Below are 23,278 nucleotides of genomic sequence, written 5' to 3' on the forward strand. Positions count from 1 at the left end.
ACTTAGCGTTGTTACTGCTGACAAGCTTTTCTCCAAGGCGATCACAGGCCTGATTGATTCTACCCCTGTATACGCAAGTATCGTTCCGAGGACAAAGCGATACATACCTGCCTACAGTAGCTTTGAACCCTTGAATTGAAAGACCTGTTACCGTAGGAAACAACTAATTGTTACGATTTATAGGTCTTTTCGTTCTAGCTACCTAGCCCCGGAGCGATTGAGCTTCTCCCAATATGGTTAATAAATCTCGTGGGAAACCATTCCATTAGCAAGACTGCAGTAACATGAAATTGCAAAGATCCCTAGTCTTTCATTAGCGATCTGGCAAGCGAACGGCGGTCATTCATGACACAGTCCGAGATTGAGAGATTTTAGTATAACGCCCTTTGCTGATCGAGTCGGGGAAGTTGTGAAATTGTTTTCTCCACACCACCCTCATCAACCTTGTCTCTTTTATTCCTCATCGCGCAATGCATACTTTCAGGCTCTTTTGAGAATCTTTGAAATTGGAATGGGAATGAATGAACAAAATGCAAGTTTAGATTACTAAGTTTCGATGTTGTATTGCCGGCTTTTCTTCGGGCTGCCCAACAGTTGGATGGCTCAAATACAAAACATTTTCTCGAACATAATAGTAAGTTCTGCACCTTGTCTTGAGTTATTTTACTAGCCAAGCTTACGCCAATAATGGACAATCCGGCGCTTGACGTTTCCCTGCAGAAAGAAGCATTGGCAACAAAATCAGACCATGACACCGCCGCACCCTCAGAAAAACCGAACGTTTCGACCACTGAAACCGACGCCCTAGAAAATGATGCAAATATCGTTGATCTCGACGAGAATGAACCAGAACATCCCCTCAACTGGCCCTTGTGGCGGAAATGGTCAATCGTTAGCTGTACGGCACTGATGTTCATGTTGGTGTATGTTGATCTTTTTGTTCAACTGGTCCCTCGCCCCAAGCTTGCGCGATTTCCATAATTCTCATACCAAATATCTAACGAGATCTCATATAGTAACTTGGGCACCATCACTATTGTTCCAGCAGTGCCAAGAGTAATGGAAGAGTTTCATGTTACAAACGAGTTATACTCAACTTTGCTCGTGTCCATCTGGGAGCTTGGTGAAGTCTTCGGACCTTTCTTAGTGGGACCTCTGTCGGAAGTCTATGGGCGAATGCCTGTATATCATGCTGGAAATATTCTGTTCATTCTGTGTCTTACAGGAGGGGCTCTGAGTACCAATATGTCCATGCTCATCGCTTTTCGTTTTCTATGCGGACTGGTCGTTTGCTCTGTGACTTTAGGGCCCAGTATCGTTGGGGACCTCTTCAGAAAAGAAGATCGTGGTACCGCCATGTCAGTAGCCATCGCCTTTCCACTACTCGGGCCATTTGCAGGACCGGTCGTTGGGTCTTATGTCACTGAAGCAAAAGGCTGGCGATGGAGTATCTGGATTGTTGTGATTGCCGTAGGAGCAGTAACTTGTTTTGGATTTCTTACATTTCGAGAAACATACAAGGTGAAACTTGTGCAACGAAAAGTAGAGAGACTTCGCAAAAGTACTGGCAACGAAAATCTGCGATCGAAGTATGGAAGTTCGGAGAAACATGCGGATTTGAAGGATTCTTTGTTACGGCCAATTAAAATGCTGTTCCTTTCGCCAATCGTGTTTATTATATCTTTCTTCACGGCTTTAGTTTATGGAATTTCTTATGTTATTCTTACCACTCTCACTCCAATATTAGAGGATAATTACGGACTTGGCCAAGGCCCTGTGGGACTTGCATTTTTGGGAAGAGGTATGAATTTTCGTTCTTTTGTCGGATATGTAAGAATGAGACTAACTGATGTCAGCTGCTGGAAATGTTATAGCTATGCTGCTCTATGCCATGGTCTCCGACCGATACATCAAGTACAAAAGGTCACAAGAAGGACATCTAAAACCCGAGCATCGGCTTCCCCTCATGCTTTTTGGTGCCATAGTTCTTCCCGTCGGTCTTTTTCTCTACGGTTGGTCTGCCGAAAAGCACGTGCATTGGATCGTTCCTATTATTGGGACTGCAATCGTGGGCTTTAGTTTCATATTGTCAATACTTCCCACAGAGAACTATCTCGTCGATGTACACGAACTACATGCAGCCTCGGCAGTGGCTGTGTGCTGTATACTTCGTGCATTATTTGCTGCCATCCTACCGCTCGTTGGACCACCTTTGTATAACCGATTGGGGCTCGGATGGGGTAATTCGTTGTTGGCTTTTATTTGTATTGCTTTCTTACCTGCACTTGTGGCGTTGATGATTTATGGAGAAAGAATGAGGAAGAATTCGAGATTCCATTAGTTTTCTTTACACAAAACCGAATAAACTTACGTTGTTGTCAAGGGATTGCGGAAAGTCTTTCCGAAAGACATAATCATCCGCGATCTGCCAGAATACTGCTTACGCCAAGTCAGAGTCAGTGAGACTCATTCTCACTACAATACGATCTCGACCTCGTGATGTTTTGGTATATTTGAAAAATGATTCCCAGTAATTAAGCGTCTTTTCATGCGGTAGGTAACGCAGTCAATAGACATCTATATCTTCTGATCCATCGATTGAGTATGAGGCACTGAAACAATTTTCTCAAAATTCAAGATGTACCAGTCCCTGACTCTCCAGATACTTTTGTCGTTCGTTGTGACAAGATCTCTAGCATCGATTATCCCAAACATCCCAAACAGATCCCTATCGACTCGAGAATGCCGAAATATCTCACCAACTTGGATCTCTCAAATATCAAGCGTCGCTCCTAATGCAAGCTACTCAAATGCTATAAGTAGCAATGGTGCTGGTTCATTCTTCGTATACCAGAATTCCAGTAAATCTCCTTATGTTTCTATTCCCACTCTCACATTTACCGTAATTTGATTGTTAACGCGATATCCAGCTACCGCTCTTCTCCAATACATATCCTTCACAATCCCTTCATCCACACAGAACCCCTCTACCACAAACCAGACTTGCACCCTTGCTGCTACCTTCCCATTTTTCGAGTCGCAATATCTAGGCTGGTCACTTTCCTCGCCAAATCCACCCACACTCGATATCTCTGTCATCTCCCCGCCCTCCAATGCTCCATTCGATATCCCACCAACCTGGACTTCAACCTTCTTTCCCGAAAATTCTGACCCCCTCAGCACTTTGGAGTACTTACGCCAGTAGTGCGTCTCGATACAACGGTCAATTCATTGCCTTGTCCTAAGAATGGTGTGCTGAGTTTTGTATTTCGGTTTGCGGAAGGTGTTGTGGGGAATAAGAATGTATATGAGATATGGCCACAGTATGCAGCGGGGTTATCATCAGGTTTACCAATGACAGGTGTTTATCTAAGTGTGTGCTGATTTTGGAGGATGGTAGTCGTGGGTATGGTAACTTCTGCACGGAATGAAGTCCTTTAGTGCCGAAGTCACTCGACTCTTAGCTTGAAATGAAAACCTTCTGGAAGGACTTATCTGTAACCCAATGTCAATGTGCCACGATCATCTCGATATGTTTTTCACCTGCCTCAAATTCTTATTCTGCGATTTGCAACTCTCCTTTTCAGCTAAAGCTTTCTACTCCACGTACCTCAGACGGGAATAAACCAATCGTGCTCAATACAGTCAAATCCTATGAACATTCTTCCATCTTCCAGATCCTGATTGTCACAATCATCAGTAAATAACTACATGCGTATCATACGATGATGAGATGAGTTGAAAAAACGCATGCCTAAACACTTGCCATTGGCTCCTCTTCCACCGCAATATGCACATCGCAGTCGTCACTAGAAATTTTAGGAAGAGAATACATGCACCTTGTACTCTCCATTCAGGGAATCCCCACGACAGTCACGACACTAACGAGTGAGGGCTTGCCTTATTTATATCTACACATTCCGGTGACTTGCAATCACATCCTTGATGAACTCCAACCGTGCATCATCCCCCTCACATTCATCCACTGTAGCAACCGGCTATTCATTACCATCAGTAGCCGGGCACTCAACTTCTTCTCCTTGCTCTCCAAACGGCTTTACATTACAATTAGAAACCAAACATGTGTAATACACAAAGTCGAATCCAACAATAGGAAGAGAAACTCTTCCCCGATTGAAAGCCGTAAATCCTCCATAATCAGCATAAGCTTCTCTGGACCCAAGTGAGATATCCGCCTGAGTGGACGTATGACATTGCCCTGAAGTCCCCGATAATTCGCCATTAGATGCTTAACCGCAGAACCAAAAACATTCTACAGAGAAGTTGGAGAACGAAGTTGACATGTCTCGAGTCATCGGGTTTTGCTCACCTATGACTTTTATGCAGTGACATGTAACAGACATACGATTTAGTAGTGCTGGACTAAGATTCACAGTACTGTCGAATGAAGAGGACGTTTGTGTTTGCACTTGCAAATCTGAGGTGGAAAACCAATACCCAGACGGCACTATACATGCGAGAAGTAGACCCCGGGTTCGAGCTCAAACTAGAAGTTGTGGTGTTGGTGTGACACAACGGATATTTGGCGCGAGCTGTTGGATGTGTGATTACTATGGTAATGCTCAGGCTTTGTCATCGTGGGATCTGAGGGAGTGCCGATTCTGATGATGGCGAGTGATAGTGATATTATCAATAACGAGTGAAACAACTATTATTCAACACTAGGTGGAATTCCTGCTGCCTAGATATGAGCTAAACTGTCTGGCCTTGGCGAGAGGTTTACCTGATGCGCATCGACGCCTCACAAACACGCTGAATTGTCGCACACTAACAGTTGTTACGCACTTGGAGTAGCATTTCCCAACCGATTAAGAAGAACAACCTCTTGTATTCGCAATCTGGAACTTTGGTACAGTGATCATATATTGATACTCGCTTGGTATGTTTTGCTTTCTGCATCTTCACAATCATGCAACGGTTGTTTCTTTCCCATAAGCTTTTCTTAATGAGCCTTTGAATACTCATAGAAATTTTCCTGCCCCAGTAAAGCACTTAGGTGGAAGCATCGATTTGTGTATCACTAGAAAACTGACAACAGTCGCCGTTGTACATTTGAAATCACATCGAGTCTTGATATGCAATCCCAATTCAGATATAAAGATTAAGGATTCTCATCCTGCTTCGATTTTCAAGGCTACTAGGAAATCATACACTTGAATCAGAATTGCGCACGGGTCATCTGGTTTGTAAAAGAGCCACTGTTAAGCCAAGAAAACTGGTGGTTATATGTTTGCACAGCCCGAAACATCAGACATGCAACATAAGTCACAAATAAAGGTCTGTGAACATGAGGCTGAGGTTATTGCCCAGGTGTAGTTTGAAAAGTATGTCATATAGAAATTGAATCCGTACGTAATATGAAGATCATAAATCAAAAGCTAAAGAAATTCATTATCATGGATCGATCATAACCTGCTATGAAAACACACGCACCCAAGTCTCTCCATGCAATCCAGTCTAACGCCTTTCCCCCAATGATAGAGGTATCATAAGTCAGTTTAAAAGAAATCCGTCAATATTGTTGGTAACCTCCTTGAGCAACCTCTTGTGGCGCATATCCCCTTTGCATCGGCATCTGTCCTTGTTGTACTTGTGGGCGTCTCATTGCTCCTGGTAAGTCGTTGAACCATGGATGGCTTAGAGCATCATGTGCGCTGATTCTCAATTCTGGTCTTAATTGCAACATTCTCTGCAGAAGGTCGATACCAACCGCATCAATTTGAGGTAAAATAACTCGTAGATCTTGAGTTGCATACATCTGAAAGTTTGACTTGTACTCGGTAAATTGAGAGATTCCAGGCCATGTTCGCTCAGACGGTGTTCCCATGATCCTGAAAATTCGTACCAACTGATCCTCATTGGTTGTTCCAGGAAACAAGGGACGCCCAGTATACATTTCTGCCATAATGCACCCCGCAGACCAAATGTCAATACTGGTATTGTAGGTTCGGCTTCCAAGGAGGACATCTGGTGCTCTGTACCATAAAGTAACCACCTCGTTAGAGAAAGTGTTGACAGGGATACCGAATGCACGCGCAAGACCAAAATCTGCAAGTTTGAGTTGGCCTTTCATGTTGATGAGGAGGTTTTGGGGCTTTAGATCTCTGTGAAGGACTCGATTTTGATGACAAAAGTCGATTCCCTTAAGGAGCTGGTGCATGAATGATTTGATCGTAGGAGGTGGTAAAGCTCCTCTATCTCCTGCAGTGTCCATGTATTTCTTCAAGTCCTTGTCCATATGTTCAAAAACCAACATGAGTTTATTCTCGGTATGTATGACATCGTGTAAGCTGACAATGTTCTCATGTTTCAACTCTTTCATCAAGGAAATTTCTCTGATCGCAGTCGATGGTGTACCTTCTTCGGAATCGAGGTGGATCTCCTTCAAAGCGACAAGTTCACCAGTCTGTCTGTTTCTACCTTTAAAAACCTTGTATGAGTCAGTATCGAAGAACATCTACAAGTCCGCTGCAAGAAGAGCCCTTGTTAGGATAGTATATCAAGCGCAGATCGCGCTGCGCTACATGGATCTCAAGATTCCCCTCTTGTACTCACAGTAGCGTAGGTGCCCTCTCCTAACTTCTCTAGCTGCTGGAAGGAACTGGGGTGTTTCCTATTGTCCATTTTGTCTGTAAGGTGTTCGGTATCAAGATCTTGTATGCTGATAGAACTTGGCAGAGAGTGGGGAAGTCGCTGCGCAGTTGGAGAAGGGGGAAATGTGTGAGGAGGCTTTAGTAAAGATCTTTTGCGAACTGTATTGAATAAAATGGACTTTGGGGTGCAAGTTTGCTCTAGAATCGACAGCGCGTCTTTCGACCCGTGAGAAGCCGTTTTGATTGATTGTAATAAAATTGGAGATCTTTCCCGGTGGAAAAGAAAACCGGAGCAAAATGATGTAGGGATTAATTCACTCGAGAAACGATCGTCGGGAAATGCTTCCAATTATCGTTCATGTACAGTCCAGTGAGGGTGGTACAATAGGAAGAATGATGGACGAAAGTAACCATATTGAGTTTAGCCATTTACTAATATCCGATTTTGGGTATATTACACCGAATAAGGCGCTTAAACTCGAAATATCAAGCGCGTAATAATAAGGTTGATGTGAAATAAGGTTGATATAAAACTGATGCCTTATCTTATCTCACATTGGTGCCTCAGCACGTGCCCGAGTGCTTTTGACGCTAATGTCGGTATCATTTTAGTACAGATCGGAGTTAGGTAAGATTCACCGCTAATCGGCTCCTGTACTTTTGGCTGGTTAGGCTTTGGTTCCATGAATGAATCAGGAATCAGGATCTCTTCTTCCTATATTCAATATCACGCGGCGGGGTACTAGTATTGTTACATGCCTACCCAAGCAACCGTGCTACAACTTACGAGACAACTTCAATTCTCAATAAAGGGATTGTTTAAATACCTTCACTTTTCTAAGAAATCACCATACAATAGGTTTCAAAGCATTTGAAGCATGATAAGAACTTGATCCCCGCTTCTCCACAAACAACTCCTTATCAAACAATCCAAAATGCGCCCTTTACCAGGCGACGATGCTTACAGGGGGAGATCTCGGAGTAGGAGTATCAATGATAACGACATAACACCACTTGCAACAAGAACACAAGCTCCGCAGATGAGCTATTTCCTTACAGATGAGAGAACATTAGAATCCGGAGAAGCTCAGCCTATTCGTGTTCCATTAAAACATCGAGATTCTTTGAAAAATAGTACATACGGTGTGGAGAGTATCGACACTACAATTAGCTCTTTCTCTGAAGGTAGCGGTGATGAGGATGGAAAGTATGACAGGGCTAGGGAGAAGTTCAAGAAGAATTTGGCAGAAAAGTTACAATCTGTAGGAAATTCGAGATCTCGTTCCCGAAAGGCATCCTACGATCTTAGTGGAACTACTTCTCCAGTCCGTCCTTCAACCACCGAAGCCTCCAGACCTTATACTCCCATTTCCTTATATTCCGCCGCTGGAGAATCTATTATAAGTAGTCCTGGTTCGAGAATATCAGATACTGAATCATTAAATGACGAAATATTAAGTCAGGCTATTGTATCTGGTGAAGAAGATGAACAGAATGCGCCGGCAATGATGGATAGCTGCTCTGACCCTCAACTAGTTATGCCGAGTATAAAAATGCCTAGTAGACGACCATTTACTGAGAAGGGAAAGAACATGGGCAGGTTGAAGGTATTAATCGCTGGAGATTCAGGTAAATAAACCACACTCCATCACATCTCACTCTTCTGACATTCTTTAGGTGTTGGCAAGACGTCCTTAATCAAAGCAATAGTACAAGTTTGTGAAGATATAGTCCATGTCGATCCTCTATCTACTTCATTATCCCCAGTCTCCGAGAAACGACGACATTCCAAAAATAAAGCTAAATCTGGAGGTGGCAATATGCAGACTACAACTCAGATCACTGAAATATATGCTAGTACCAAGGCATATCCTAGTTGGTGGTCGGAAGTTGACGAAAGTAAGGTCCTACGTCGACGAAAGAGTATGGGTGATTCAGTTCTAGAAAGAAATTTATGCTTTGTTGATACCCCTGGTTATGGAGACAAGACTTCCGTGAGCTTCGTCTTTCTGTTATGGCTATACTATCAGCTAATTAATCTAGTGCCTTGAAGTGATTTCTCCAGTCGTTGATTATATCGAGTCTCAGTTTCAGAAAGTTGAATCCAAAGATGGCATGACTGATTCTGATATGATACATTTGCTTGGTGGAAATGGCGGTTCTCAAGTGGATGTCGTATTCTACATCATCGTAAATCGTAAGTCTTGGGGAACTTACTATCTAGACAAATAATTAACCCTTAACCAGGAATCAAACCTGTTGATATTGAATATCTACGACGCATATCTTCGATGACAAATGTCATACCTCTTATAGCACGATCAGAAGTTTTGTCGCTTGAGGACCTTGCCAGCGTCAAAAGGCATGTATTGAGCGAGCTTCAGGCTGCCAATATACGGCCATTTCTCTTTGGCTTATCCTTTGACGATGCTCTACAATCCTCTCAACCAGCTGCACCTTACGCTATATCCACTATGTTGTCAAAGACCATGAGACCATGGATGCTAGCTTTCTCATGAACCCTGAATACGTTCAACCGTTAGTTCAGTCAGAGCTAGCAGCTCTTGTCGATCAATTATTTGAGCCAGATAGCATAGCATGGCTCAGAAATTCGGCAGCGAAGAAATTTGTAGCATGGCGGAATAATCAATCAATGCAGAAGCCACAAAGTTTATATCGACCTCTTGCGCAATCAATGATGTCATCATCTACCTCACAAGTTCTTACTGCGCCTGTTGGTGCTACAACATCTTACGCGTTGGCTCGTATAACAGATCATACTCAACGTGAAGAGAGGCTCGCACAAGTAAGACTTTCGAATTGGGCCATTGATTTACAAAGGAGTCTTCAGAATGAGCGTGCTAGATTCGAAACTTTAGCCCGGAGTGAAAGAGCGGTGTGGTTGACAGAGAGACTCGGGGAATGTGTACAGGATGGCACACTTGTGCCAATCTCTCAAGCGCGCCAACCTCAATGGAATTCTGCTACTGGAGCTTTAGTCAAGCGGGGAAAATATTCTCGAACATCTTCTAACTCGATCTTGAATACAAATGATCCCCTTGGGATTTTAGAATTTAACGAAGACATGAAACGACGAGGTATCATCGCACTACAAGTAGTGAGTAGCTTTGGGATCATTGGTGGCTTGGCATTTTGGATCAACCGCAATTGGCAACCCAGTGGTGCCAGCATTTGGGGATTAGATTGGACTGGCATCCAAAAATTTGTGGACTGGAGATGAAATTCACGATTGAGATGCATTTAGCGATTTGGCTGTACTTGGTGCAAGGTGGTTAAGATAGTTTATTCAATTCGTGGGATGGGCCCACGGGCATTTCTGGTGTTTCTTGATGCATTTTTTCGCAGTGGGGTTTATGGGCATGATGATACGATATTACATGAAGGGGTAGGAATCTCGATGGAGAATATGTGTATTGCATTGTTAGTATTTGTAACCTGCTGGTGCAAATGCGAGATTCGTGGCTTTGAAGCTGATGCGCGAGCAAAAGAGATACCAGTTAAATAGCATATCAAATTTTAATAGTTATTTTGTCAACCCAGTCAAGTATGATTGGTCTCTCTTACAGCTTCTCATTGGTTTGAATTTGGGGGTGAGCTTACCTATTGATTTAGATACGTACCTCGAGTCATTGGTTCGTATTTATCTCAATCATCCCTAAGTTTCGCAAGGCATAAGGGCCTTGAAACTACATGTACAGTCGCAAATCCTCAATCTGAGATATTCTGCATTTTTCGTTACATCGTACTGACATATTCTATAGTTGAAAAGGTCGAAATGAAAGAATTGATCTACACAACCGGCGATGGACATCTAGAACTTCATCGCAGAATTTTAATGATTGTCCAATTAAAGGTAAGGATGTATCTATCGCATTCAAGTCGTGATGTGCTGTACAATGATAGTAGTATGTCAGCTTCAAGATTATAGCGGTGCTGGGCTGCTCAGCATCTAGACTTTTACCGACCGACCGTATTACCGCAATTCCATTCTCGAGAAAATTTACAACATTCAAAACCCTGAGAACGTCTCCGAGCTTATTCTACAACAGATCTGAAAGGGTTAGAAAGACGCGCAAGCACCAATTTCACCGATTGATAATTAAGCAATTCTCCAATCCTCCCGCAAAGCTTAGTATCATTCTAAGGTTTCCACTGGTGTTCGTTTCTTCCTTCAGTAGGCTATGCCAAGTATTTTGTCACGATTAGATTATATCTTCCGTACTGTTTTCCTAGACGAGAGAAGAGGTGGTATTTCTGGAGATTCGGGGCTGTCAGACCTCCAAGCACGTGGTTGGGGGTTGTTTCGAGTTTTGGGTGGAAGGATTTTCTGGTTTTAATTACATTGTCTTATCGAGCTTATTACCCCTGAGATTATGCAGTATTTTTGAACTTCTGGATGGATAGTTCCGTTTGATATTGGGACCTTCTAGGAATGGTTTCTTACGTTTGTTTATACGATTAGCCTCTTGAAGGGTCTGGTTTCATATTTCTTGGGGAATCGTTTGATATGAAATCAAGTGCCTGTTTTTGGACGAAACAGAATCTTTTTATATACTCTATTCATTCCTCCGATCCTACTTATATTTTCTTGATCTCCATTATCGAATAGTTGTATCTGACCAGCTTGCGGAAAGCAACGAGAAGCTTCCCCAGAAAACAATATGTCATGATACTGGTGGCGCAAAGGAAGAAGGATCATAAAGTTGCTCAGTAATGAGATGAGGATGAGTGGCTTGCTGCAAGTGAAAGGCAAGTCTAGACTCCTTTCTTGATGTGCCAAGTATATATATATATATATGCCAAGATCATGTTCTTATAGTATCTCTTCTGCTTCATCAGTTCAAATATTGTATTCAAAATCGCGTTCTACTTTTTGCGTTTTTCATTATCACACTCCTTACAACTCAATTTCTTTATTGCAACATCGGCCGGTCCTTACTTTGATTTCCCCTCAAGCATTTTTGTATCATTGCAAGCAAACAATTCAATTTTTTAAACCCAAAATTACGCAAATTGACATCTATCATCATGCAATTCTCCAAGATCTCCGGCGCAACTGCCGCTCTCCTTATCTCCATGATCTCTGCTTCCCCCATCGCTCTCACTTCCGATGTCGTTCAGCACAGTGGATCCCACGTTAAACCTACCGGCTCCGTCGAACACTCCTTCAAGACCCACCCTACCGGTTCCTTCACTGCTAAGGAGCCCATCCCCACCGGCACAGAAGAGGAGGAGCCTAGATTCACCATCCACCCATCTGGTGGTAAGAACGAAGTCCACCACTTCCGACCATCTGGTGTTGAGTCTCATGATGGTTCCAAGCCAACTGGCCTTGCATCCAAAGCCCACGAAAGCAGCCACGCTAAACCAACTGGTCATTTCTCTAAAAGGGCTCTTGAAACCGATATTGTTGAAGGTGCTACTGCGAGCAAATCTCGTAAGGCAAAGCCCACTGGTAGTGGAAAGAAAGAACATGCCGACCCCTCTGCGACCTCTGTCTTCAAGAACGAGAAACCACATGAAAGTAGTCAGGCCAAAGTATCTGGAAAGGGCAGAAAGGAACATAAGAGCGAAGGTGCCAAACCCACTGGAGCTAAAGAGCATAAGCCACATGAAAGCGGACATGCTAAGGCATCTGGAAAGAACGGAAAGGATCATGAGTCCACTCATGCTAAGCCCACTGGAACCAAAGAGGCCTCTGCTCACGAATCCGGCAATGCCAAACCTTCTGGTGCCAAGGAACACTCCCAGGTTCACGAATCGAGCTATGCTAGGCCTACTGAACATAAAGAGCCAGCTCGTGCTGTTGAGAGCGGACACGTTAAACCAACTGGTACTCACGAGAGTGGACAAACCAAGCCAACTGGCAAAGGCGGCAAAGATCATGAGAGTAGACTAGCAAAGCCAACTGGCAAGGGAGACGAGGAGCATGAATCTGGCCACTCCAAACCAACCGGTAAGGGAGGCAAAGAACATCAATCCAAACACGTCAAACCTACCGGCACCAAAGAACATTCTCAAGCGCACCAATCCGGTCATGTCAAGCCTTCCAATCACAAGGAATCAGCTCGGGCTATTGAGAGCGGCCATGCTAAGCCCACTGGTGTTCATGTGCAAAAGCCTGAATTCACGGGTAAGATTGAAATTGATAGCAAGACTTTTGAATTTAAGACTGAAACGATGACGTTTGGAAGTAAGACGTTTATCGTTACAGGGGTTTTGCCTGAGGAGACTGGAAAGGTTAATATCCTTTAGAGATCTAATGATTGGGTTGTTTTAATTGGAGAGATTGATGTTGAGGGTGTTTTGTTTGTGAGATTGGTGATTTGGAGATGTTTCTTGGATTCTTTTTCTGTACTTTCGCAAGAGCACTTTTTGGTGAGGGCGTGGAAGGTATGTATTTCAGCGTCTGGGATGGCTGGTTTGGATTCTGTTGTTTGAATAGAGAGTTTAGTAGGATAAATTAGAAATAAAATTATGTATACGGGGATTTTGTGATATTGAATATCCAAATTTGTGACTTTTGAGATGAGGGTGTATTGTATACTCGGATATTGAATGTTGAATGGGAAACGAAATGCGCTTTCATCATGTAATACCGCTATGATATCATAAATCCATGTTTTTAAGCAATTTGTAATTCTCTGCGCTGTTCATGATCGTATGATTTGGATAGAATACACTGAAATGCTTTCTTACCAGCCTTCATCGCTGAAGGCGAGAGCTAATTTGGCGTGTTCTCGGGGTATTAGTCTTCCAGAATTGGGGTTCTTTGTACAGAATTTTAGGTATGAAGGAAGTGAAGAGAATGGAATGTAAAGCTTTAGAATGATCAATTTTTTAATCCGAATCGTAATTGTTCTCACATGAAGGGTTCAGACTCGGACTCAATTCCGGCGTTCAATAAAGGCTTTTGGATTTGACTTTGAAATTTAGCAACCGATCGTCTGAGGTGTGTATTTGAAATTCAAACGTTCAGAACCTTTCTTCTAGAAGTTCAGCTTCTTTGGTTGATGGATCAATGGCTTTTAGAAACGATCATTGATTCGTTCTTCACAATACAAGGAAGGTATGCAAAAGAAGCTAATGAAGCGCAGTAATTGGTGGAGTTCTGGTGAAGATCACGAGATCGCTGACTGAAGCACTTGCATCAATAGAATCCTTTAAGCACTGGCCGAATGACTCATTCTTCCCCCAGAATTCCCGACTCGTTTTCCCAACCCACTCTTTGCTCGGGGAAACAAATTGAGCTGGCCGTGAAGCGAATATCATAATAGGGGTCATGCAGCTTTGACCAAATCGTGAACAGTACGTGTAACCGTCAGTTCCAATGATCTGTTTTCGGCGTAGGGGTTGATGAGGGGTTTAGATATAAGAAGTTCAAAGTTGACCACAGTGAAAAGAGAAGCACAAAACATTGATGAGGATAAAATAGAACACACCTGTCGATACTAAAATCCCACCTAACACTATCAAGATGAATCCAGTCAATGCCAAGCCTTACGAGCTTCCAGCTGATGCAACCTGGTTGAGTGCGCTACTCCCCATCTCTCATTGCGAGTTTAAAAAAGGGAATGACTAATGTTTGTCGTGAAAAGTTACCGGCTGCTCATCTGGAATCGGCCGCGCCATCTCGGAATTAGTTGCCAGTAAACCTAATCAGCGTTTGGTTGCCACAGCTCGCAATCCATCCGACCTCGCTTACCTTCCCGACTCCAATCCTAATATTCTTAAACTCGCTCTCGACGTAACATCTGCTACGTCAGTGAATGAAGCATTTGCTACTGCTTCTAAGTATTTCGGTGACTCTTTCCATCTTGACATTGTTATTAATAATGCTGGTTACTCTCTTTCTGGAGATACCGAATCGGCAACTGAAGACGAAGCGCACTTAGAGGTCGAAACATTGTTTTTTGGTACAGCAAGAGTCACAATGAAGGCTGTTGAAGTTATGCGCCAGCATAAAGAACATCGTGGAGGGGTTATTTACCAGATTTCCTCCCTAGCTGGATTGTGTTCATTTCCTGGCAATGCTTATTACCACGCTGGTAAATATGCATTGGAAGGTTGGACTGAATCGGTTGCACGAGAAATGCATCCTGATTGGAATAGTATGTTGATAATTGCCTTTGTATTTCACTCTATTGTCTATTCCCACACAACTAACAGAACCTCTCTTCACTAGTCAATTTCTGTATAATCGAGCCCTCTGGTGTAAAAACCAACTTTGAAGGCCACAGCAAAGCTCACACTGCACCTCATCCCGCCTATTCTGCTCCCGATATGCCTGCTCGTATACTCGAGAAATGGGTGAACATGGGTATCAAGAGCGGTGTTGGTATGCTCGACCCTAATGGTATAGCAGAAACTATCTATCAAATAGCTAGTCGTGGGGAGAAAGTACCACTTCGACTTCCTTTGGGTCCAACGGCGTGGAAGTTGATTAGACAGAAATATGAGGGGTTTTTGGGAGAGTTGGATGCAGTTAAGGATATCAGTTTTATGGGGAAAGATACTTGACTTCAGGCAGTGAAATTCTCGGACGTGTGGGGAAAATTTCTCATGGCAATGCCGCACGATGAGATGGGTAGGGTGGAAGGTGTTGTAATTGAAAGAAATTTATCAACTTCACAAGTTAAGATTCTCAATCAATATACATTATACAGCGCTATTTTTATTACTTTTATCGCTGGATGGGCTGGTATATACTATCCTCATTTCCTTGCCTCGCGAATCGACCCGCACATAATCTGCTTATTTGTCTACTTGATTTGCTGCACCCGAAATTATCATCCTCATTTTCGTGCTTCTAGGAAGTTTCTCTAAGGCTTTCGAAATGTGATATTTGAAGCCCCGCTTTTTTCTATCGTGATGAGGTTTCCAGAATATTTTCGATGTTCCCATTTCTCTCTCTCGCTGCATGTTTACTTCAACTAATCGTCTGGCTAAATCAGATGCCGAAAGTTCCTCCTGATGCCCAGAAAGATCCTCATCTGACCATCGAGTAATGGAGGGTTCTAGAGGGGTCCAACTCTGGTCAATCATCAGTCTATCCTCTAAGTTGTAGCCGGGTTGAAGCTTATTGTCTTCTCCTTTATCCGAATCGAAGGCGCACTCAGCCATGCTGTCTTCGAGTTCATTATCTAAGTTATAAATCTCCTCTTCGTCTTCCTCCTGTATAACTGGCAGATCAGGGCTTCGTGATCGTACATGACCTTGTCGGAACCGATCGAAGTCGATCTCGACTGGGGAACTTATGCAATAATTGTCGTCTGTATCATCTGACAAGTTGTCGTGGCTCAGATCAAATGCAGGTGATTGAAATGAAGTGCCAGAATTGACTCTGGTGGAAGATTTATTTCCTTGTTTATATAATGATGGTGTATGAAGCGGATCATCATAGACAGCATTGAGCGAGCTCTTAGATCGAGGCGATCGGACATATTCGTGTGATGTGAGAGGTTCAGTGGAGGGCGACACTCTGGCATCCGATTCTGGGATGCTTGTACCATGGAGAGGTCCTCCAGATGCCATATTATCGGTACCCTCGTTTCTCCGCTTGGTAATTTCCATTTTCTCCATCGATACGAGCCGTAATATGCAGGATGAATTGGCTGTGAGTGATCTTCTTGAAGATCTTTTGGTAGAATATCGGAATGCAGATTTTGTGATTTGTATCAATACTGTATTTTATGTGCTTTGAATAGATGCAAAAAGTCTTGGTTATAAGGGGCGTTGAGGATTTTGATCAAAAGAAAACTGTCATGATGGGTGCCCTTCAACTGTATTTTGATTCTGTTCGTTCCTTCTCTGTGTCAATAAATGATTACTCTTGCGAGAAATCCTTATGGTGCATGGCAACAGCGAACAGTCGAATCTCATTGCATATAACAAAATAAGTCTGCACCCACAATCTATTCTTAATTAATAGCATTTCAGGAAAATAATCTTGGACACCAAAATTGTATTACTTATCAGAATCATTATTGAAATTTATTATTCACATTGCACGATCAATTATTAATATGAGCGACCACTTTTACATGGAGGGACTGGAGGCAATGGGCCATAAAGCACACTCAGATGGCATAGGATATAGTGCGATTTATAGTTGGTATGGCCAAACTATGGACCGTCTCCAGAGTGATAGCTCCAATATATCTGTAGAGTTTCGATCACTGACGGCCAAAGTCGAGACATGGAAACATTTCTGTTGGTGGGCTACTTCTAGAGAAATTTGTGTCGCATGCTGATCTTGCTCCAGGGCCTGATGAACCTTTCTTCGCGGGTATATCGTTAAAAAGCACCTCAAGAAAATCTTTTGAGCCCAAAGATCAAAATAAACCCATAAAACCTGTGAAAAATTCAACTTCCTCTTCGTCAAAACAGCATTCGTCGCAGAAAACTCTCACTACACTCTCACCAACTGCAGGATCGTCAAAACAACCCATCATACCGGATGCAAGTCGATCACTGATTAAGTCACAGCAAGGATCCCATGGCAATAGAAAACGGGATTACAAGAGGTATCTCAACGTGACTTGCGCAAACTGTAATATGAGAGGTCACAACTTGAGTTACTGTGTCGCTCCTGTGGACGAGTTTGGATTCATCTCAGGTTGTCCGCGATGTAATACCAAGGAGCATTTATTCGATGATTGCCCTAGCCCAATAACGTCTAAAGGCAAGAGAGATTGGGTTTATCTTGTTCGGGTACAAATTTCTGATATCTGAAGGCCTTTGGTATTTATGGCTAATTTTATGCGACTAGAGAAGAACAAATTGTCCTCCAATTCGTTGTTCTAAGGATATTCGTCATCTACAAGGATTTGAGAATAGGACAGAGCACCCATGGACGTACGACTTTTCCTTGAAGCAAGTGGGCAAATTTGAGATATTATACGACGAATATGGGGAGCCGAAGGGATTATATCCAGACCCAGCATGGAAGACACCAGATAGAGTTCTCTCTCAAGCATACCCCCGCATGATGGATATAGCCTTACCAAGGCTATGGCGTTTTCACTTGAGATTGTATCTAAAGTCGGCCGACCTAGGCCACAAGTTTGAAGAATTCCTAAAATCGATGAGCGAAACAGCGAGTGATAATAGAATGATCACTTGTGAGATTGTTCGCTTGGCAGAAGCTCTTGAAGACATTTCAGAGCTTGAGTCAAACGAAGCGAGAGGAGAGCGGTTGCCTGTCCAAAGAAGAATTGATATCACGACAAAGGAGGCTAAGGAGATGGAATTTGAAGCAAAGCTGAATGCTTACCATGTACCAGAAAATTCTCGCCTAGCGAACAATGACTCATCTCCAGATAATGAAATGGCCGTTTCTTCAACTGAAGGAAAGGGAAAAGGCAAGGCAATAGATGTCCGTAGTACCTCATTTTCCTACAGATATGGAGAGGAAGAGCAGAACATGTACCGGAACTATGAACAGAGGTACACACCTGATAATCCCTTCAGTGAAGGTGCTTCGTCAAATATCCCAAGCGAAAGCACACGTCCGTTTGAGAATTTGGTTGCTAGAAAAGAATTCCGAAGCAATCTCACTCCCCCTGTCGAAAATTACAAACGGCGAGATTCATCATCTCCAGAAAAAGTTCCAGACTGTGTTCCTGTCGATACAGATACTCAGTCAAGTGGTCCAAGTGAGGAAGGAGAAAATCAACTGTCAAAATTTGCGGAATTCAAGTACGAACAATCTAGGGAACAAAAACAGTTGGAGAAGAAAATTTCAAATTTAAAGAGGGACCTCAAAGAGATCAATAGCTTTGAGAAGAGGATGGAAATGTTGACGACCGATCAGTGCAATCAAGTTAAGATGAAAGAATTCAAGGAAAGGGAGTTGAGAGTGTTGTTAGAAATCCGTAGTCGATACGTAACATACCCCGAACAAACTGCTGGCTCAAAGACAAATATGACTGGAAGGCGTCATCATTTTGGAGCACCAGCAAAACAAGCACCTAATCTAGAATATCCAGACGATCGTCACGGCAGCAATGGCGGAGGCAGTAGTAAAAGTAGGGGTAAATCTTCAACAAGCAAAGAATTTTCACCGGAAGGCTTCCAGATCAAGAATCTTAAGTACAAAAATATTGGTCGAAATCCAGCGATGTCTACCTCATCGGTACCAAAGCACTTACAAAAATTTCCTTTCGCAAGCATTAGAAAGTCACCCTTGAGCTATGTTCAAACCGCACCAATTGTTGGAGACCAAGATCCAAACGGGAACAACGATTCCACGAGCCCTGAGAAGTCACAGTCTCCTGTCGTTATAAAGCAAGATCTTTCTCCGGCATTTAACAGAAGACAAAAAGCCAAGGATATTTTAAATGGGAAATTGAACCGATCATCGAGAAATGCACGAACAATTTCCTCCGCTGCTAAGGCAATGTCGATTATTCCCAGGCCACAGTCGTCGAGACTGTTAAAATCCGTGACTGAAAGTCAAGGTACGTTCCCGGCTATGAATGAAACACAAAGTGAAAGTGTAGCAGATAGGCATTCGAAGCTACTCTCGAGTCACACACAAGTAGCTACATCCAGTTCCGAAAACTTCAAGAAAGAGACAATAATTTCCGAGTCCACAAATTCATATCACTTGCAACCCTCTGATGAGATCAAGAATCAAACGGGGCTTATCTCCGGGCCAATGGATTCAGGGAAATTACCAACGGCCGTTGATGATAGCCAAAATCTGTCTTCAGCATCGAATGAAAAACAAGCTGTCCATGTTGCAAATACAAATCTGGAGCTAGCTTCAAGGGACGTTCAGAGTATTTCCAATGTTGACGAAATTTATCAGCATACTACCAAATTGAAGACAAATAATCTTCAGCAGAGTCCACTACTGTATGTACCGTCTTTAAAAGCAAAGCAGATGCTAGCTTCAAAAGATGAAACGCCGTCGACATCACCACAACCAGATAGTAAAGCATTTTCATCGGTTTATAAGCCACTACAAAAAAGAGAAAAGCAATCGACACCAGGTAATGAGCATCAATCATTATTACTGCAAGAAGACAGGGTAAATCACGGCAAATCACCTGCAACTGTTCATATACCACCACAGATGAGAATCACGCAACCTTCAAAGGATGAATCACCGCCTCCAATGACGCAATCTTCAATACAGATGATAGAGCCGGGACAATCATCGCCAAGGAATAGTTCAGTTTCGCAAAATCCACAACTATTGGACCCAGAAGTAGCGTATCCGAAAAAATCAAATAAAAAGTCCTCCTCGATTCCACCAGATCAATCTTATCTAGAAGAAGAAGAAGATAGTTCCAGCTCTATACCTCAATATCGAACAAGCCCTAGACCTTCTAATTTACAGCAGAAATTTCCCAGAACTATGAGACGGAGTGTGAGACAACATACATTATCATCTGACTCATATCTACCAGAGCCTGAAAATCCTTTCTTCACACCACGTTTAAAGGAGACTGTTTCTAAACCTAGCAATTCATGGCCGGAACTTCTAGATCCTGATTCCTTTGCTGATTTTCTTGATTGTGAATCGCCCAATGACAAAATCGATTTATCAGTCCCACTGCCAAATCCAGATACCTTTTCATTGGATAATGAAGATTGCAATATTAAGAAACCACTAAGGTCATCAATTTCACTGCCAGATCCAGATATCTTCTTATTGGATGAAGAAGATCGTAACCCTAAAGAATCGCTAAGGTCATCAATCCCAACAATGCTACACTCCCGTCCTCACAGGCAGAGCAATTATGCAAGCAGTACAATATCTGGTGGGAATTCCAAAATCCAAGAAGCAGACAGAGCCGTGTCAGACGAAAATGCAAGCAAGATATGCTTTGAGTGTAACAAAGTAGGACATTATCTAATTGATTGCCCCTCGAGCTGGAGACTCGACGCATTGGTTCTTGACAATTTTCCTCATTCGAGCTCACGATACCGTGCCGGCTTGGGGAACTATATGCAGGCTAAAGCTAATAAGTCTGATTTCAACCCTAGCGCCAATAATTACATCCCGACTTGGTCAAGAAACAGTTATCCGGTTCATGCATCACTTCCTAGCAATGTTCCTCATCCTAACCTACCGCATATTGCAAATGCAGGGAACCGGTTACAGGCTAAACCTAAGTCTGATCTCGATCCTCCCACTGGTTTGTTCTACCCGAATCGGTTAACAAAAGGTGATCATCTAGTCGAGGGGTTACCTGAAAATTGGATCGAAATAGCGGAGAGAATCGATACTTTTTTCCATGAGAATTGGGAACAAGAAGTGAAAGAGCGAATTGAGACTCGCTTTTGGGAAGTCCAGAAAATCATGAGTAAGACGGGCTATAATTTCAGTCTTGCAAATTATTCAGATGATGAAGGGTCAGGAGACGAAGAATCAGAAGACGAAGAAATAACCGTAAGACTTCCCTGGCAAACGAAGAGCTCTGACTGCAGCCCTTGGAGGGAAACTAGGGAGAGAAAAAAGAGACCTCCGATTTCAACCAGAGCAACCGCTATTCAAACGGGACATGATTATAATATAGAGGAGAAAGTGAGAAATATGCTGACGAGGGGACCTCCAAATGGCACTCACGGATTTCAACCAAGGAGAATTATGAATGGTACTGGATTTTTCTATCCGATTCCTGGCGATTGGTTCTGCATATCAGCGGGTTGTAGAGAACGCAATGATTCCGAGCATGTCATCTGCAAGAAATGTTCCAGTTCACGTGGAACAAGGAGAGTGGATGGTAGAATTGAGATTTTCCAACCCGGGGATTGGGTATGTCCATTCAGATATTGTTCCAGACATAACTATGCCAAACATGTCGTCTGTAAAGATTGTGGCAGTCGTTCAAAAGCACCAACGACAGCTCCTGTCCTTTGGAAGTGCAGCTCATTTAATTGTGGCGAGATAAACGATGACGGTGTGGTACGTTGTCGAAAATGCGGTAGTCCTCGTATTATCTTTCATAACCCGCCACCTCGAGCAACAGTCAATGCTTTCCATGCCGGTGATTGGTATTGCGGTACATCAGGATGCGCAGCTCACAACTCTTCCAGAGATATCAGCTGTTGGAAATGTGGTGGTACGGATACCACGCTCCTTGTCCCTGGTCAAGTTGTTCAAAACACAACTGGCTTTCTTCCCCCCCCGGGTTGGAATTGTAATATGTTTGGTTGCGGTGTCTATAATCAGTCTAACTGTTTCAACTGTTGGCAGTGTGGCAATCCTCGTGCCGATTTTTTTCGAGGCCCATCAATTTTTTGAATCTATACATGATTCCAGGCATCGCTACAGCAAGAGCAGGACGATGTGGAATCAAAAGTAGTTTGATACACCGATATATCTCAGATTGGAGTTTCGGAAGAAAGCGAAGAGATCTGGCTCATACCATGGAAGCTACGTCATTCTGAGAGAAATTACGGATACTCTCAATCCAAGCCCAAACTCGACAGTACAGCAATATCAAGCCGATCCTGAAACCACGCACTATCCTCATCTCACCTCAAACATCTCAGTCTCAAATCCCAAATTCCAAATCTCAACACTACATTCAATTTCCAAATCTCAATCTCAATCCCAGTTCCCAATTTTCAGCACTCCCATCTAGTTTTCCACCGCAGCGAAACCCACCTCCCTTATTCAAAAGTCAAAATTCAGGATTCAAAATTCTGGATACATGAACACAGCGAAACACTTCTCTCTCATCTCCCCCACATTGAATACGGGGTAGAGACTCAGGAATATGGAAGCAGAAATCAAGAATTGACTTTCTGTACTTACTTCAGAGGGCACAGCACAGCGTGATGGAGTGTTATTATAGTACAGCGCAGCGTGATATATGTAATACTACTCGAGTAGTTTATAGGATACTTAACACTCAATACTCAATACTTAATATCCAATACTCAAAGCAAAACACTAGATTTTCTCAAACCCCAAACCTCGAGCCAAACCTCTCAAACTCAAAATTCAAATCCCAAAATATTAAATGTTTATAGTAACAATGTAGTAACAGATCCGACTCCAAACCCATCCTTCCTCTCCTAAAGAAGAATAACAAAAAAACAACCAAGAAGAGGAATTATATCGTGTATGGTAATTATATCATATAAACCTATCTCTTATTATTATTAGGAAAATGCAACGCATATATGCACATTTATGTTTACATATATACAGTTGCACATTTATACACACACACTTGTATACATATATATATACATTTACACTGTATACATATCTACATATATCACTTTCACTTTCAATGTAATCATATAGTCTAAATTCTAGAACTATTCAATCTATATAGATATCTAGATAATTGATAATAACTATATACATATATACATATATATATTCCGCTACATAGTCTCCCTTTGCTCGATTACGAATATCAATAAACGGCCTAGCATACTCAATCCTCCAAACTCAATCATCCAAACCCAATCCTCCAAACCAAAACCCAAACCCATTCTCCCAAACCCCATACCCCAAACTCTAATCACCAAAAATTCAAAAACTCAAATACATCTAAACTGTAACAAACACATAATATAAATCTTTAGATACACACACACACACACACCCACACCCCAACCAAGTAAGTAGGCAAGTAGAATAAGATGATCGAATTATACATGTATACCTA

General features: G+C 42.6%; 8 protein-coding genes across 8 annotated transcripts; 6 read left to right on the forward strand and 2 right to left on the reverse strand.

Annotated features, from left to right (window-relative positions):
• Positions 1-687: 687 nt before the first annotated feature.
• On the forward strand, positions 688-2,341 carry Bfra_004944 (putative mfs multidrug protein; the record flags this gene model as incomplete). The annotated part of the gene is made up of 3 exons (XM_037335334.1): positions 688-923; positions 1,017-1,801; positions 1,857-2,341. The coding sequence occupies 3 exons, from the start codon at positions 688-690 to the stop codon at positions 2,339-2,341; spliced, it is 1,506 nt and encodes a 501-aa protein (XP_037192429.1).
• Positions 2,342-2,638: 297 nt separating this feature from the next.
• On the forward strand, positions 2,639-3,205 carry Bfra_004945 (uncharacterized protein; the record flags this gene model as incomplete). The annotated part of the gene is made up of 2 exons (XM_037335335.1): positions 2,639-2,902; positions 2,981-3,205. 2 exons carry the CDS (start codon positions 2,639-2,641, stop codon positions 3,203-3,205), a joined length of 489 nt encoding a protein of 162 aa, XP_037192430.1.
• A 2,328-nt stretch (positions 3,206-5,533) lies between these two features.
• Positions 5,534-7,043, reverse strand: Bfra_004946 (putative negative regulator of the pho system protein; the record flags this gene model as incomplete). Its single annotated transcript, XM_037335336.1, has 3 exons — positions 5,534-6,451; positions 6,577-6,763; positions 6,979-7,043. The coding sequence occupies 3 exons, from the start codon at positions 7,041-7,043 to the stop codon at positions 5,534-5,536; spliced, it is 1,170 nt and encodes a 389-aa protein (XP_037192431.1).
• Positions 7,044-7,549: 506 nt separating this feature from the next.
• Positions 7,550-9,855, forward strand: Bfra_004947 (putative heat shock protein; the record flags this gene model as incomplete). The annotated part of the gene is made up of 5 exons (XM_037335337.1): positions 7,550-8,243; positions 8,292-8,608; positions 8,658-8,811; positions 8,862-9,093; positions 9,123-9,855. 5 exons carry the CDS (start codon positions 7,550-7,552, stop codon positions 9,853-9,855), a joined length of 2,130 nt encoding a protein of 709 aa, XP_037192432.1.
• A 1,808-nt stretch (positions 9,856-11,663) lies between these two features.
• On the forward strand, positions 11,664-12,890 carry Bfra_004948 (uncharacterized protein; the record flags this gene model as incomplete). Its single annotated transcript, XM_037335338.1, has 1 exon — positions 11,664-12,890. The coding sequence occupies one exon, from the start codon at positions 11,664-11,666 to the stop codon at positions 12,888-12,890; it is 1,227 nt and encodes a 408-aa protein (XP_037192433.1).
• A 1,222-nt stretch (positions 12,891-14,112) lies between these two features.
• Bfra_004949 (putative retinol dehydrogenase 8 protein) lies at positions 14,113-15,155 on the forward strand (the record flags this gene model as incomplete). The annotated part of the gene is made up of 3 exons (XM_037335339.1): positions 14,113-14,167; positions 14,234-14,746; positions 14,821-15,155. 3 exons carry the CDS (start codon positions 14,113-14,115, stop codon positions 15,153-15,155), a joined length of 903 nt encoding a protein of 300 aa, XP_037192434.1.
• A 234-nt stretch (positions 15,156-15,389) lies between these two features.
• On the reverse strand, positions 15,390-16,208 carry Bfra_004950 (uncharacterized protein; the record flags this gene model as incomplete). Its single annotated transcript, XM_037335340.1, has 1 exon — positions 15,390-16,208. The coding sequence occupies one exon, from the start codon at positions 16,206-16,208 to the stop codon at positions 15,390-15,392; it is 819 nt and encodes a 272-aa protein (XP_037192435.1).
• A 452-nt stretch (positions 16,209-16,660) lies between these two features.
• Positions 16,661-21,894, forward strand: Bfra_004951 (uncharacterized protein; the record flags this gene model as incomplete). The annotated part of the gene is made up of 3 exons (XM_037335341.1): positions 16,661-16,847; positions 16,900-17,348; positions 17,407-21,894. 3 exons carry the CDS (start codon positions 16,661-16,663, stop codon positions 21,892-21,894), a joined length of 5,124 nt encoding a protein of 1,707 aa, XP_037192436.1.
• Between the last annotated feature and the right edge of the window lie 1,384 nt (positions 21,895-23,278).

The sequence above is a fragment of the Botrytis fragariae genome, assembly GCF_013461495.1.
Source record: "Botrytis fragariae strain BVB16 chromosome Unknown tig00000054, whole genome shotgun sequence".
Lineage (NCBI taxonomy): Eukaryota > Fungi > Ascomycota > Leotiomycetes > Helotiales > Sclerotiniaceae > Botrytis > Botrytis fragariae.